Consider the following 13,702-nt stretch of genomic DNA (forward strand, 5'->3'; position numbering starts at 1 on the left):
TGGGAGATGCGACAGCGCCACGCCCGGCCGCCAGCGGTACTAGTCCCCTGTTTTGGTGTCGGCGACATCAAAGCCTCAGCATACCTCCCTATATCATACCTTACGCCGCGCTCTTTCTCCTCCCCCTCTTCCCCCCCCCCTGCCAACACTCCGCCGTGTATTTTTTTCCACATACACAACCAACAGTGCACAACAGACTTTCAGGAACGGACAACAAGGGAATCAGCATTCACCAATCATGTCCATGTTCTTCGGTGTTTCTGCACGTACCCTGATGAACATGTGTCTTCATCAGACACCGTCAGCCCTGTGCTAAATATTCACCTCGGGAGTGTTACCTCGGGAGTGGATTTCGATTTGAGGCTGTGAAAATTTACACAAATGATCCACGTTATTTGGGTTATGGAGAGTATTCAGTGAGTGCACGTAAAATATCTGTGGAAAAAGAGAGAGAAAGAGAGAGAGAGAGAGAGTGAGGGAGGGAGTGGGAACGTGAGTGAGTGTGAGAGAAACAAGGGGCAGAGAAAAATAAAGAACCAATTGGAAAAATAAAGAGCCAAAAAATACCGAGGGCAGACCTACAGTATGCTCAGAATTTTTAATATCGAATTATTATGGCTGGGGGTGAGGCTGCCGGGACAAAGCCTCGTCAGGAGAAACAGTACGATTATCTTTTGAAATTTTTACTCGTCGGGGATAGCGACGTTGGCAAACAGGAGATACTCAGTGGCCTCGAGGACGGCGCATCCGAGTCACCTTTCTGCAGTGGCAGTGGTATGTTATTTTGTGTTTGTGTCATCATTCAATCATTTGGTTCATTTATTTTCTTCAAAGGGAAAATGAGGTTTTTTCTACTGTCTGGGGAAGGTGGGGCAAAATGGACACTCGGTTTATTTATTGTTTTTCATGTCAACAGGTCATTGAATTGTTTATGAAGTGGGGTATTTTTTATTTCAATGGAGAGTAAGATTATTTTCCTTTGAGCTTAGCTGAGTTTTTGGAGAATATCTCCGAATCTGAGGGAGCTAGCGAAATTTTTGTCATAACCTTTTTTGAAACTCTTAATTCGCTCTACAGAAAAGGTTATAACGAAAATTTCGATATTTGCCTTAGATTTCGAGATATTTAACGAAAACTGATCAGCAGTCAAAATCGACTTGAATCGTTTTTTAGTTGTGAGCATTGAAAACAAATTTTAATGTGCCCATTTTTTCCCTTATTACGCTTGCACAAGTATTGTCATGATGACGATGATTTGACAGTTTGGGGGGAATTTATTTACAGCTTACAAAACAACAACTATCCTGCTGGATGGGAAGAGAGTCAAGTTACAGCTGTGGGACACATCGGGTCAGGGGAGATTCTGTACGATCATCAGGTCGTACTCCAGGGGGGCACAGGGAATACTTCTTGTTTATGATATCACGAACAAGTGGTCATTCGATGGAATCGACAGGTGGCTCAAGGAAGTTGAAGAGGTGAGGAGCAGTTTCTTTTCACATTTTTTTCTCTGCGGAAATGTATTGCAAGTGCAAATATTCATGGAGTCTTGCATCAATTCCAGGCAAAATTCATGTTGAATTCGTGATGAGATGATTCACTTTTCGTCATTAATTCTTCCTCTTTTTATCCATTTTTTCCACCATTATAATCAATACAAAATAATTTATCAAATTAAAAAAAAAATAGATTAAATTCCCTGATGTTTTTCAAATTTTTCTCCCGCAATTCAGTTGGCAAATTAAATGATTGAAAATGCTTCAATCTACAGTGTTGTCTGCTCCAAACTGTAAAATACACTTGGATGTCCTTAATGTATGAATAACTTTTGCGCTGAAATCAATTGTTGCCTCAAAGTTTCACCACCAGCCCTGATTTATAATTTTATGTTGACCAGCACGCGCCAGGTGTTCCAAAGGTACTAGTTGGTAATCGCCTGCACTTGGCATTCAAGCGACAAGTTGGCGTTAGGGATGCTGAGGCATACGCAGCAAAAAATCGTATGGCATTCTTCGAAGTATCACCATTATGTGATTTCAATATAAGAGAAAGTTTTTCGGAACTCTCGAGAATGGCACTGCACCGAAATGGCATGGAGCGTTTATGGAGATCTAATAAAGGTAATTGAATCATTAAATATCATTAATTAATTATAACTAGCGCAGGGCAGTGTATTGTATTGTTTTCCAAAATAGTCAAACCTTACCATTTCTCACTTTCATTAATTTTTTTACACAATACTACATTACATTTTTTTTAAATACATTAAGAAATGAATTTCTATTTTTTCACAATTACTAAAAACAAAAGATTATAGTACATCAAAAAATATACATAGACATCATATTAAATGACTTGATAAGTGGAATAGAGGCTTCAAAAATCGGTACACTGGATTGTTTTAAAGTCGATTTAAAAGTGAATTGAATGAACCGTTTGCCTCTGGCTTAGATCCCGAGATATTCATTTGAAACAGACGAGTAACCAACATCTTCACGATTTTTTTTTCAGTCCTCAGTCTCCAAGAGCTCGCCTGTCGAGCGATAGTGGCACGCACAACAGTGTATGGAATTGATCAGCTACCCTTACCAACGTCAATAAAATCCCATTTAAAATCTTACGCAATGACGACAACAACGCAGCTCCGCTACAACGGAAATCGTTCACAAAATTCAAGCAAAAGCCTTGGATCTTATCATCGCAAGTTACGATTCGTCGGAGCGGGTCACAATGGACTGACGACACCGGGCAATTCACCTGGCAGCATAACAGACTCTCGTTCCAGTTGCGCTGGCCGTAATTCTTGCACAATATCCTGAGGGTATAGGAAACAACAGAATCTTGTATCGTTCGACATTCACCGCTGGAGCAACTTGTTCCTTCATTCATTGGGATTCATTTTATTAATTAACGGAGATGGCAGGTATTCTTGGGAGAAATCATTCGTCGACTGTGGTTCGTAGAAAAATGACATTATTTTTTTTTACCGCGTCTTTTCAACTGCGACATATCAACTGATTTCATTCAAATTATCGTTCTTTCAGTAATTAGCCAGAATTTTTCAATTTTCATTCATTTTTTGGTTGATTTTAATAGACAACGTTATCCAACGCAGTTTAACAACTTATCTGACGCATCACCAATTAATGCGATGTAAATACGATTTTTTCGTTTAATGAACAATTGCAAAAAATTAATAATTTCGTGACAATTTAATGTTGATAATTTAATTTGAATTAAAAAATTTAATTTTCAATTAACTCAATTTTTTTGTACTACATTTCAATTATTTCGGCGCACAATTCAGTAAATAATGCAGAATAAAAAACAATTGTTGCTCCAATTAATAACTTAATACACACATCAACGAAAAACAGGAATTTGTAAATACACAGATTATTTATTTGCGCTGTATTGATTCAAGTTATAATAGTTGAAATGTCGCCTAGTTGAAAAGACATGGATTTTTTTTTTAATTCGCCTGGAAATTTCTTTCATTGCTCACATTGAAAACATGTCCCTAGTTGAAGACTCATAATATTGTATATCCAATATACGTAATCGTAAAATGCGGAATAACAGCGAGTACTTAGGCGATTTATCGTGGAAAAATGATCAGTTCTAGAGAAAATCAGCCGGTGAAAATTTGGTAAATGAGTATTCACGCGTGAATCATTTATTTTCGTGATCGATTATCCAAAATGATGGCACTGAGCCATCCGTCCGAGGGTTAATTGAGAGAATTTCATAAACAGTGGAAAATAAACAACAGAACTACCATCATATGATTACAAAGAGTAAGGTTTATTTATAAGCAGATTTTTTATGTACATATATTTATAATAATAATTATTACTATATTTTAAATGTTGAAGTTTGTAATTTGTTGATGGATCAGACTCTAGAAGAAATTATGTACACGATGGGTACACAGAAAAGAATGGGATGAGAAAAAAATTGAGTGTAGGGTATACCGCGTGAATTTGTTTAACGACTAGTCCTTTTGAAAATAATTCGACGTAGTGTAAGAGGAAGATGAAAAATGAAATCAGATGACCAGTTATGGAATATTTTTTACACTCATGACTTTCTCAGGCTTTCAATTTCGTAGCAAGTGTCAGAGACACCGTCCTTGGATTTGTAATTCACTATCGCCAATCCTCGTTTCTTGTTTTTACTCCCTGCATAGACCAAATAATTCGAGTTACATTTGTTCATGTATATAATTAGGTTTAGGCCCAGTTACAATTGCCCCCTCGACGTTATATTGGAGTCCCCACTCGACTGCCTCCTGCACTGAGAAAAACAATTTTTTTTGAGAAGTTACTTATATCGAGAAACTGGTGGCCTAAAAATTTTCAAAAACAAAATATCTTCCAAAAAGCGATTTCTGATACTAAGTAAAATTTAATTAGTTCATTTAACAATTTTTTAGGCTCAATTCTAAAGTATTTCGATGTGAAAACCACTTGAATTGATTTGAAAACTCATCTTTCGGACAAACAGAAAATTTCTTGGCGTCAGATTTTTTTTCTTGACGTTTTATAAAAACGTACTTCTCAAAAAACTCTTGTCCTCTCAGTGTGCTTTTATTCGCTTATCGAATTTCATGATGATTTGAGGAGATGCAAGTGGTGAATCATCTGCAATTAAATGGGTTTTATGAAAATTGCAATCAAATAATTTTATTATAAAACGCGCCCTCGTTGTTTTATTCAGTACGCCGACATGCGAGAGCCTCAAACTCGGGTATTTTATTTTACTGGACTTTATCAGTAGCGAAACGGTAGATCAGTTCAAGTCGGTTTTGACCATTGGTTATTTTTTGCTAAATATCTCGCAATCTAAGCGAGATAGCCAAATTTTTGTTATAACCTTTTTTGCAGGGATAATTATGCGCTTCAAAAAAGGTTATTACGAGAATTTCGATATCGGCCTTAGATTCGGAGATATCCTTCGAAAACTCGACGTCAACAATTTGTCATTTTGAGAAAGAAAGAATAGATTAAAAAATCTTGTTATCAAATTTTTTTGAGGGCATACTACAGAGCAGAATGAGCTGAATTTCTTTTCTTTCTTCTTTTCAATGATCCCAATGAACCAATTCTATTACAGAGTCCTTCCCACTTGGAAATTCTAAACGATCATTGTACAATTCCTCCTTTTCCATAATCGTTTTCGTTATACTGTTCATTTCAAACAGCTCCAACAGGTGAGACATGTCCAGTATTTTCATACTTCACTTTCACCTGTCACTTTCTACCCAGTACCATTAACGGAGGTAGGGCCAACTCGTTTCGAATAGCAGATGAACCCGATTGTACTACCCTCAATTATCCACAGCCGATCAATTGACCCTTTTTTTCCTCAATCATCGTGCCATTACGCAAAAGTAAACCACAACTCCGTCTTTTGAATGAGAGAAGAGAAAAAAACGAGAATAAATGAAAAAAATAGTAATATTGGAGACGATTTTTGCACCGACAATATAGTATATATGATGCAAATTCGGATCTTGACAATTATTTTTGAAATATTTACTGACGTGAAAAAAATGAAATAGAACTCGTTCACACTGTGTACGATAGAAGCTAATGTGTAGGCGGAAAAAATAGGCCAAAATATGTGTCAAAAAGCGTTCAATCTCTCTCGGCTATTTGTTCCGGGCCATTTTCCTGTGGTCTATTTTTTCCTAGATGAAAAAATAATGATGGACACACAAAAAAATTATAGAAATACTCAGCGCATGGTTCTGTTAGTCGCAGTGCAGTTAGTGACATTCCATTCACTGTTAGAATGATCAGTGAGCAGTGATTATTAATTATCGGAAGAATGAAGAATTTCAAAGATAGCGTATGGAATTTTTCATGAATCAGCGTGCGTTGGATTCATGTGAAAAAAAACGAGAATGAAGGTGGGTGACAAATATAATCATAAGCCGAGGCATATTTTTGTACACTGTGTATAAAGTATGTTAACTAAAGTCTCATAACACCCATTCAATAAATTTTCAATCACTGGTAGAAAATTTTCAACTGAAATTTCCTCGATATTCAGATGACAGATGTTATTTCAATACGCAGTCGTCAATTTTTTAATGGAATTTCGTGAGCAAAATGGTTATAAAATAATTATTGGAGCTCTCTGAACTCCGGAAATCCCACTGTCTTGTCACGGAATCGGCGTCGAAAAACATTAGTAGCGAAGCGGTAAAACGATTCAAGAAACGATTCTGTTCGTCAGTTTTCAGCGAATATCTCGGAATCTAAGGCAAACAGCAAAATTTTTGTTGTGACCTTTTTTGTAGAGCGAATTGAGACCTACAAAAAAGGTTATTATAAAAATTTAGCCATCTCCCTTAGATTCGGAGATATTTCCATTTGAACCGCTTTACCTCTTCTACTGCGTTCTGACTACAAATAAATTGACGGCGATTGAATAAAAATCAACGGAAAAATTATAAGCAGCGATTATCACCTGTTTTATCACCAACGATGAAAAAACAAAAAGGGTAATTATGTGTATTTCTGCAGACGTCGTTTTACTTATCCTAGACTAAGATTAACAATAAACTAAAAACGAAAAAAAATTGTATCATAATAATTTATCTGTAATATTTATTTAATTCAATTATATACATTGCTACGTACATTTGACTTTAATAAATATGAAATTACGAATTTGACACTGAGGAGAAAAAACAAACAAGTCGTTTCGCTGTTGTTTTTATTTTCTTCTTTTCTTTTTCTCTCGTCAATCTTTCTTTTAAAATTATCATCGCCCTTTATCCGGCGTTAACTGTTCACAAAAGCCCTCGGAATATGGAGAAGCTTCATCGGGGTGAGCCGGATGGCGATGGAAACAAAGTGGGATCATCGCGATGCGTGGATCCTGTTCCACAGTCGTTGAAGGAAGTCGCTGAATTAATGAGCTCTGTGAACAGACGTTTGGAGGATTGTGCTGTTGAATGGCAGGCGACACTATCCCGGAAACAGTGGAGAATTTTACACGCACAATCGACAACTCAAACGTCGTGGGAACACTCTCTACTGGCGAGAACATATCTCACGGATAAAATTCTGGATGAGGAGTTTGAAAAATTGAGGATCTGTGGGAAGAAATTGCTGGCGGATTTGAATAACTTCGTTGGTAATTATGGGATAATGAGGATGATGGAGGTTTTTTTATCTGGCTATTATTGTTAAATTTCAATTGAATAATTCAGTAGCGAAATGGTGAAACGGTTCAGGGAATTCTATTTTCAATTAATAAAGCTAAAGTTAATTCACAAAATTGAATCACCGTTGATTTTCCCGAATTATTTCTCGGTCATCTACTGAATATTTATTTATTATTCCTCGATAACTTAGCTACGAGCTAATTCCACTTGACTCGTTTTACCCCTTTGCCACTGAATTTATATTTTTTGAACAGGTCTATTAAGAGGGGAAAATGCAAACGTCTCTGGGGTGAAAAATACTGAAAATCAGCTCTCGGGTTCTCCGAGCACTAGAAATCCCCCCGTGACGCCACTCGACCTTTCACTTCTCGAGGAGAATAAACCACCGGAGGAGAAGGCAGAGAGACGAAGGAGCAAGAGATTGGCTGAAAATACGGCGACCACGGTGCAACAGTCCTTTGCTGATCTCATAAAAGCTAAAATTGATCTTGACACGAAATTTCTGGGTTTCGAGGCGGTACTCAATGGCACCGGCGGCATCACCCCCTCGCCACCCTCTGAAGGGGCCAAGTGTTTGTGCCAAATTTGTTCGAGTGTTTTGGTAAACAAAGATTCGAAATAATTCCCTCGTCAAATCGAAAGTTAAAGATGACCAAAATAGCGGTAAAATAGGAAAAATTCATTAATTTCCTATTTAATCGTTTCTTTCCATTGCATTGCGTAGGGCAGTGTGATTCATAACGATTATATCCTGAGAGAAGCTGTGACCAAGCCAAAAGTGCGCAGGATGACTAGAGCAAAGAGCAAAAGACTAACGAAATCGCCGAAAATTTGGAAACGAAATTCCGCGAGAGTCGCAAATCAATCGAACAAATAGTCCTCATTCATTCATTAATATGACGATAAAGAGAACAATGAATGGTCCACAAGACACAGCACATGCTTTTGGAAATAATTTATAAACATTCTTCGTTGAATCAATCGTCACTGCACGATCAACTTTTATTGTTACAATAAAATGTGAAATATATCATTTTTTTAAATCTCCTTGTATTTTTTTTAACTATTAAAATGTAATTGAAATTCTCATCTGTTTCATCGTCAGTTCTATGCGAATTAAAATATCTCATCGGTCGTGCTTTCAATTTACGTCTTATTTCCTCTCAATTTATGTCCGATAATATTGGAAAGGATCATTCAGGGTGGCATTCGACCATTGCACGCGTCATAATGATGATTACAGACTAGAAATAATTTTCATCACTCGTAATATCACATAATATCCTCTAGATAACGATGCACTCATCACGAATGAATAGATTAAGAGAGACGTGAGGCTTTGATCGAATATTATTGCACTTTTTTTTGGTTTAACAGGCAGTATTTTGACAAAAACCTGCCTGCAATCTTGAATTTAAAGAGATTACGTCTCGAATTTGAACAGAACAAAAAATTATATTAATTATTTTAAACTTCTCTGTTAATTTATAATTCAGTAACGGAGCGGTAAAACTGTAAATCGATTTTGACTATTGGTTTTCGAAGGAAAACGTTTTACAATGATTTTATTATTTAAACTTTGCAGGTCGGCATTTGAGTCTCGATATTAAACCGTTAGGAAACATTTTACAAATCTGAAAAAATGGGAAAAGTTACTTTTAGAGGAAGTTTTGTGAAATAATTGAAAAATTGCAATTTTCGAAAATTATGCGCATTTTCAATAAATAATTAAAAACAATCAATTTTCCACCACAAAAATCATTTGTGCGGAATCGTAACTAATTTATTCATTTTCAGAATTTTACCGGAAATCAAGGTTTCCGAATGTTTAAACAATTTCAATGATTTATTTATAATAATTCTGTGCAAAATGTAATTTGACTGACGCTGAATATTCACGATTTTTTTCGAATTTCTTCACGAAAATGGGTGAATTTATAGTGTGGACTGTCCCAAACTGTAAAAGACACTTGGATATCCTCGAACTGTTTTACCGCCTTGCTCCTGAATTTTGAAATGAAAAATTTGAAAAATTCTTTCTCATTACGAAATGCCAAATTCCCATCGCCTTCGATCTCGTTCTCTCTCTCTCTCTCTCTGCCCCAATTTTGACTTCACCCAATCCATTGTGTATGTACGGGCGTTATCCCCATTATGCTTTGTTCATAATTATGCGTACATTAACATTAATAATTAATGATAATTATCAACGGCTATTACTCTGCACATAAATATCCAATGATAAAGGATTAAAAAACATCATCATCATGATTAAAAAACTGAATATTTTTGTCTGAAAAATAAGTAGATCTTTCCCCCAAACCTCACGTACGAAAAAATTTCATAGAAAAACCGAGAGAATTCCCTAGACAATTCTATTGGAGTTCGATAGAAAATATTTTACAGAAAAAGTCAATGGAATTCGATTTTTCCATACAACTTATTCTCCCAAAATTTTGTCTGCAGAATTGTCTAGCGAATTTACCAGGACTTTTTATTAATTTTTTTCGTGCGTGATGCACTCGGTATTAGCATTGTCATATTAGAAAAATTGTATCAAAGAAATATGTTACGATAAAACAGTAGTGAAATCGTCAAATGACCTATTAAGCTTTCATTGATTTTTGTACTGCAGTTTATGTTTTATATTGTGCTAAAAAAATTATGCCAGTATCGCCACTCTACCAGTGAAATAATTTAAAACTGAAAAAATAACTCGACGTGTGAGCATTTGGGAAAACTACGAAAAAAAATAGCAATAATTATATATTATTCGTTTCTTCTCTTTACTACATTGAAAATTTTCAACATATTCTGGCAGCTCTCCAACATACTTTGCGCACCAATCCCATTCACACTCAAGTCTTTGAATAAAATTTTCAAGCAAACAGATCTCACATTTAGAATATCATTATGCCGATTGTATAATGAAGTTAATAACCAATGGAATTCTACATTTGGTCTGCAGTTGAGTGCACAACAAATAAACTCAATTTGTTAATTTACAATTTAATGATACACGTAGAATTTCACAATTCAAAAATTATTGTTTTTCGTTATTTTTTTTTTACAATTAATCAATCGTACACTATAAACAAGCTTATCACGCAATATTGAGGCACTCATTTCCCCAAGACTATCACGATTTGTCGATATTTCATATTGGAGAAATTAAAAATCAATGCTGATTAAATTTATTACGTCATGTTTCAATTAAAATTGTGGATTCTAGTACGCTTTAATTTCGAGATCTGCTTGTTTCAGTTAAGAAGACGTAAAGCAATAGAAGATAATTGCCATGGGTCGAGCCGAGGGCATTTATTTCACCTGAACTCGTAGATTTGTATACTGTGTTCTGGTACGTGTCTGAGATACAATGATTGATACCTGAAAATGAAGATTAAAATGTTGTAAATTAATCTCAAATTGGATCGACGATAGAATAAAATAGATCCAAGCATTTTCACAATATTTTTCTCACAGTCATTGATAATGAGATTAAAGTGCTATCGAACTACTTTAAATTCAATTCATGACTCAAGTTTTGAAGACGAATAATAAACAAGTTATTTACAAATATAAACAAATAATGAACAGAAGAGAATTATAAATTGGGACATGACTGCCATCGGTGGTACTGCATTTTACAATGAGAATGATTATAAACAATGAATTGAAAATTTGTAATTTTAATGTCACACGTGATGAAAAAAAAACTCACCACTCTGAGCTACGATGGTAGTAATATCCCTCGATCGAAGCCGCTGATTTTTCAAAGCATATGTAATAAAATCCAGCAAAAGATGCCCCATTAATGTCCTTAATAGTATGATCAGGAACTAGAAAGTGTTCCTTCCATCTCATGAAGACGAAATCAGTCCCTTTCAGTGCTTCGTAGTCAAATGTATCGGAATTAAAAGTCTTTGCGTATTGGCAAAATGATTCGAATTTACTCTGCAAAAAAAAATTAAACATTTGCTTATGATTGTGGAAGTAGTGACGCAATTATGAGTCGTTGACTCTTTCACGGTAGATCCATACCCAGTGTTTTTTATCAACGTCTTCGTCGGCGTCCCACTTACGCGTGAGAAATGGATACTTCTTCGATATAATCTCGCCATCGAAAAATGTTGTTAATGTGGGAAATTCCTCGGTGAGGCCTTTTATTTTTAAATAACCGCAGAGATAACTATTCTCTTCATCCACATGCTGTAAAAATTCACAACGCAGATTAGCGAGTAATTAAAAAGATAAGGAATGCATGAAAATATTTGAAATGATCAATAAATGAGAGGAAGTGAAAACATTTAATAAAAAAATCTAGTAGCGAATGCGTTAGATAATTTCACTGGAACTCAATTTTTCTGTGGAACTTATTCNATTTCAATAGAATCATCCAAAAACAAATAGAAAGGTCAATAGAAATCCAATAGAACTTTCTAGAGAATTCACTGGAGTTTTCTACGAAATTTTCTCATACGGGTCTTTAAATTTAACTCGCAGTGACACATCTTCAACCATAAATACAATTTAAATACTTGAAATATCGCAATCAGAGCTAAAATAAATGCGACTGATAATTAATACACAAATAAATATATTTCGGAGTGGTAGTAATATCACAATTTGAGATTAGTATCTTTATTGTATTGAGATATTTTACAAATTTTTTTCATTTCATTTTCTTTTCTTCTCACCAAGAAAATCAACGAAAACTTTAAAAGTTTGAGCCAAGGAAATTCTTCAGAAAATCTCTCAATAGGATAAGCCTTACAGAAAAATCGAATTCTATCAATTTTTGTATAGAAATATTTATTATTATTCAACATTTCAATAGAATCGTCCAAAAACTAATAGAAAATGTACAGAAAAATTGAAAAACAAATAGAAAGGTCAATAGAAATCCAATAGACCTTTCTAGAGAATTCACTGGAGTTTTCTACGAAATTTTCTCATACGGGTCTTTAAATTTAACTCGCAGTGACACATCTTCAACCATAAATACAATTTAAATACTTGAAATATCGCAATCAGAGCTAAAATAAATGCGACTGATAATTAATACACAAATAAATATATTTCGGAGTGGTAGTAATATCACAATTTGAGATTAGTATCTTTATTGTATTGAGATATTTTACAAATTTTTTTCATTTCATTTTCTTTTCTTCTCACCAAGAAAATCAACGAAAACTTTAAAAGTTTGAGCCAAGGAAATTCTTCAGAAAATCTCTCAATAGGATAAGCCTTACAGAAAAATCGAATTCTATCAATTTTTGTATAGAAATATTTATTATTATTCGACATTTCAATAGAATCATCCAAAAACAAATAGAAAGGTCAATAGAAATCCAATAGAACTTTCTAGAGAATTCACTGGAGTTTTCTACGAAATTTTCTCATACGGGTCTTTAAATTTAACTCGCAGTGACACATCTTCAACCATAAGTACAATTTAAATACTTGAAATATCGCAATCAGAGCTAAAATACGACTGATAATTAATACACAAATAAATATATTTCGGAGTGGAAGGTTCGAAGTACGATCTCCCATCTGGACCCCAACTAACCTGCAAAACCACTTCTACATCGTAGCTATTTCCCTTGGACTTTTGAGATCCCTGGAATCTCGAGCCATTGTACAACAATGACTTGGTGACCCCAGGTTGTTTTGAATTGGCAGGTGGTGGTGGTACCACATCCACTTTGACCGGCATTATCTTCCAAATCCACTCCAATATTACACTTTAAATAACTTCACTTTTCAAAATCGTAGTAATCATCACAAGGTCAGTGTTCACCAGAATTTTACGCCCGTTTCGCCCCGTTGTCGCGAGCTTATCGGAGCATTGAAGACTCAGTGATGGATGATCGAGTAAAAAATAAATAAATAAAATCTTCAACTCAGCAGAGACGTAGAAATGAAACGTCAAGTCTTTCTGCGTTGGTCAATTACTAGCCACTCCCCTGTTTCACTCCGCGGAAACTCACTTCACCTCGACGCTGGAATATCCCAAAGAATCGCGAATTTCGCGTGTGTGTGAGTGTGACTGTGCAACCCCAGTTGCATTGGCAATCTCAAAGGGGAACAAAAAGAAAACAAAAAAAAATGAGAGAATGAAGTGGGGAAATTCGGTTGGAAACTTGGATCGAGAGACTAGGAATTGTCACTCTTTACGATCGACTACGGGGAGATGTACGTGAACATGTACGTACGTACATACCGGATGTTCATTTGGAGCATTCAACCCAGCCATGCTGGGTATTATAGGACGGCACTACAATCGTGCCCTCCCCACTCTGCACTTCTCGACGAGAATTTTCTCGGGTTTCGTGTCCCTCCGGTGTTCGGAGTGGAAACCATTCGCTGGGTTTCAATCGTTTCAATACTAGTTCCAAGTAGCTCGGAAAGAATGGGACTGTTTCAATAGCGAAGCGGTAAAACGAGTGAAGTTGAGCTAGCAGAAATCATTTTAAAACAGTCGTCATCGTAAATGACATTTTTTTTTTATTTAAGCAT

At 35.4% G+C, this 13,702-nt stretch overlaps 3 protein-coding genes across 3 annotated transcripts; 2 read left to right on the plus strand and 1 right to left on the minus strand.

Moving 5' to 3' along the window:
* Positions 1–105: 105 nt before the first annotated feature.
* Positions 106–5,698, plus strand: LOC107038253 (ras-related protein Rab-40C). The gene is made up of 4 exons (XM_015257252.1): positions 106–774; positions 1,285–1,478; positions 1,898–2,120; positions 2,512–5,698. Exons 1-4 carry the CDS (start codon positions 615–617, stop codon positions 2,817–2,819), a joined length of 885 nt encoding a protein of 294 aa, XP_015112738.1. The 5' UTR covers positions 106–614; the 3' UTR covers positions 2,820–5,698.
* A 1,060-nt stretch (positions 5,699–6,758) lies between these two features.
* Positions 6,759–8,197, plus strand: LOC107038254. The gene is made up of 3 exons (XM_015257253.2): positions 6,759–7,149; positions 7,435–7,781; positions 7,905–8,197. Exons 1-3 carry the CDS (start codon positions 6,822–6,824, stop codon positions 8,055–8,057), a joined length of 828 nt encoding a protein of 275 aa, XP_015112739.1. The 5' UTR covers positions 6,759–6,821; the 3' UTR covers positions 8,058–8,197.
* Positions 8,198–9,942: 1,745 nt separating this feature from the next.
* Positions 9,943–13,436, minus strand: LOC107038257 (glucose-induced degradation protein 4 homolog). The gene is made up of 5 exons (XM_015257256.1): positions 13,399–13,436; positions 12,753–13,185; positions 11,222–11,389; positions 10,902–11,134; positions 9,943–10,567 (listed from the first exon to the last, which is right to left on the minus strand). The coding sequence occupies exons 2-5, from the start codon at positions 12,897–12,899 to the stop codon at positions 10,504–10,506; spliced, it is 612 nt and encodes a 203-aa protein (XP_015112742.1). The 5' UTR covers positions 12,900–13,185; positions 13,399–13,436; the 3' UTR covers positions 9,943–10,503.
* Positions 13,437–13,702: the final 266 nt, after the last annotated feature.

This window comes from Diachasma alloeum, unplaced genomic scaffold, assembly GCF_001412515.2.
Source record: "Diachasma alloeum isolate Michigan unplaced genomic scaffold, Dall2.0 Dall_scaffold_00279, whole genome shotgun sequence".
Taxonomy (NCBI): Eukaryota; Metazoa; Arthropoda; class Insecta; order Hymenoptera; family Braconidae; genus Diachasma; species Diachasma alloeum.

Bases quoted from the DNA above. Each gene is read 5' to 3' on its own strand.
- LOC107038253 (XM_015257252.1), top strand. From the start codon at position 615: ATGGCTGGGGGTGAGGCTGCCGGGACAAAGCCTCGTCAGGAGAAACAG. The intron at 775-1,284 runs GTATGTTATTTT...ATTTATTTACAG, and splicing joins ACCTTTCTGCAGTGGCAGTG to CTTACAAAACAACAACTATC. The intron at 1,479-1,897 runs GTGAGGAGCAGT...TATGTTGACCAG, and splicing joins GGCTCAAGGAAGTTGAAGAG to CACGCGCCAGGTGTTCCAAA.
- LOC107038254 (XM_015257253.2), top strand. From the start codon at position 6,822: ATGGAGAAGCTTCATCGGGGTGAGCCGGATGGCGATGGAAACAAAGTG. The intron at 7,150-7,434 runs GTAATTATGGGA...TTTTTTGAACAG, and splicing joins GGATTTGAATAACTTCGTTG to GTCTATTAAGAGGGGAAAAT. The intron at 7,782-7,904 runs GTAAACAAAGAT...TGCATTGCGTAG, and splicing joins AAATTTGTTCGAGTGTTTTG to GGCAGTGTGATTCATAACGA.
- LOC107038257 (XM_015257256.1), bottom strand. From the start codon at position 12,899: ATGCCGGTCAAAGTGGATGTGGTACCACCACCACCTGCCAATTCAAAA. The intron at 11,390-12,752 runs GTTAGTTGGGGT...GAATTTTTACAG, and splicing joins ATGTAGAAGTGGTTTTGCAG to CATGTGGATGAAGAGAATAG. The intron at 10,568-10,901 runs GTGAGTTTTTTT...CTTCATTTTCAG, and splicing joins TACCATCGTAGCTCAGAGTG to GTATCAATCATTGTATCTCA.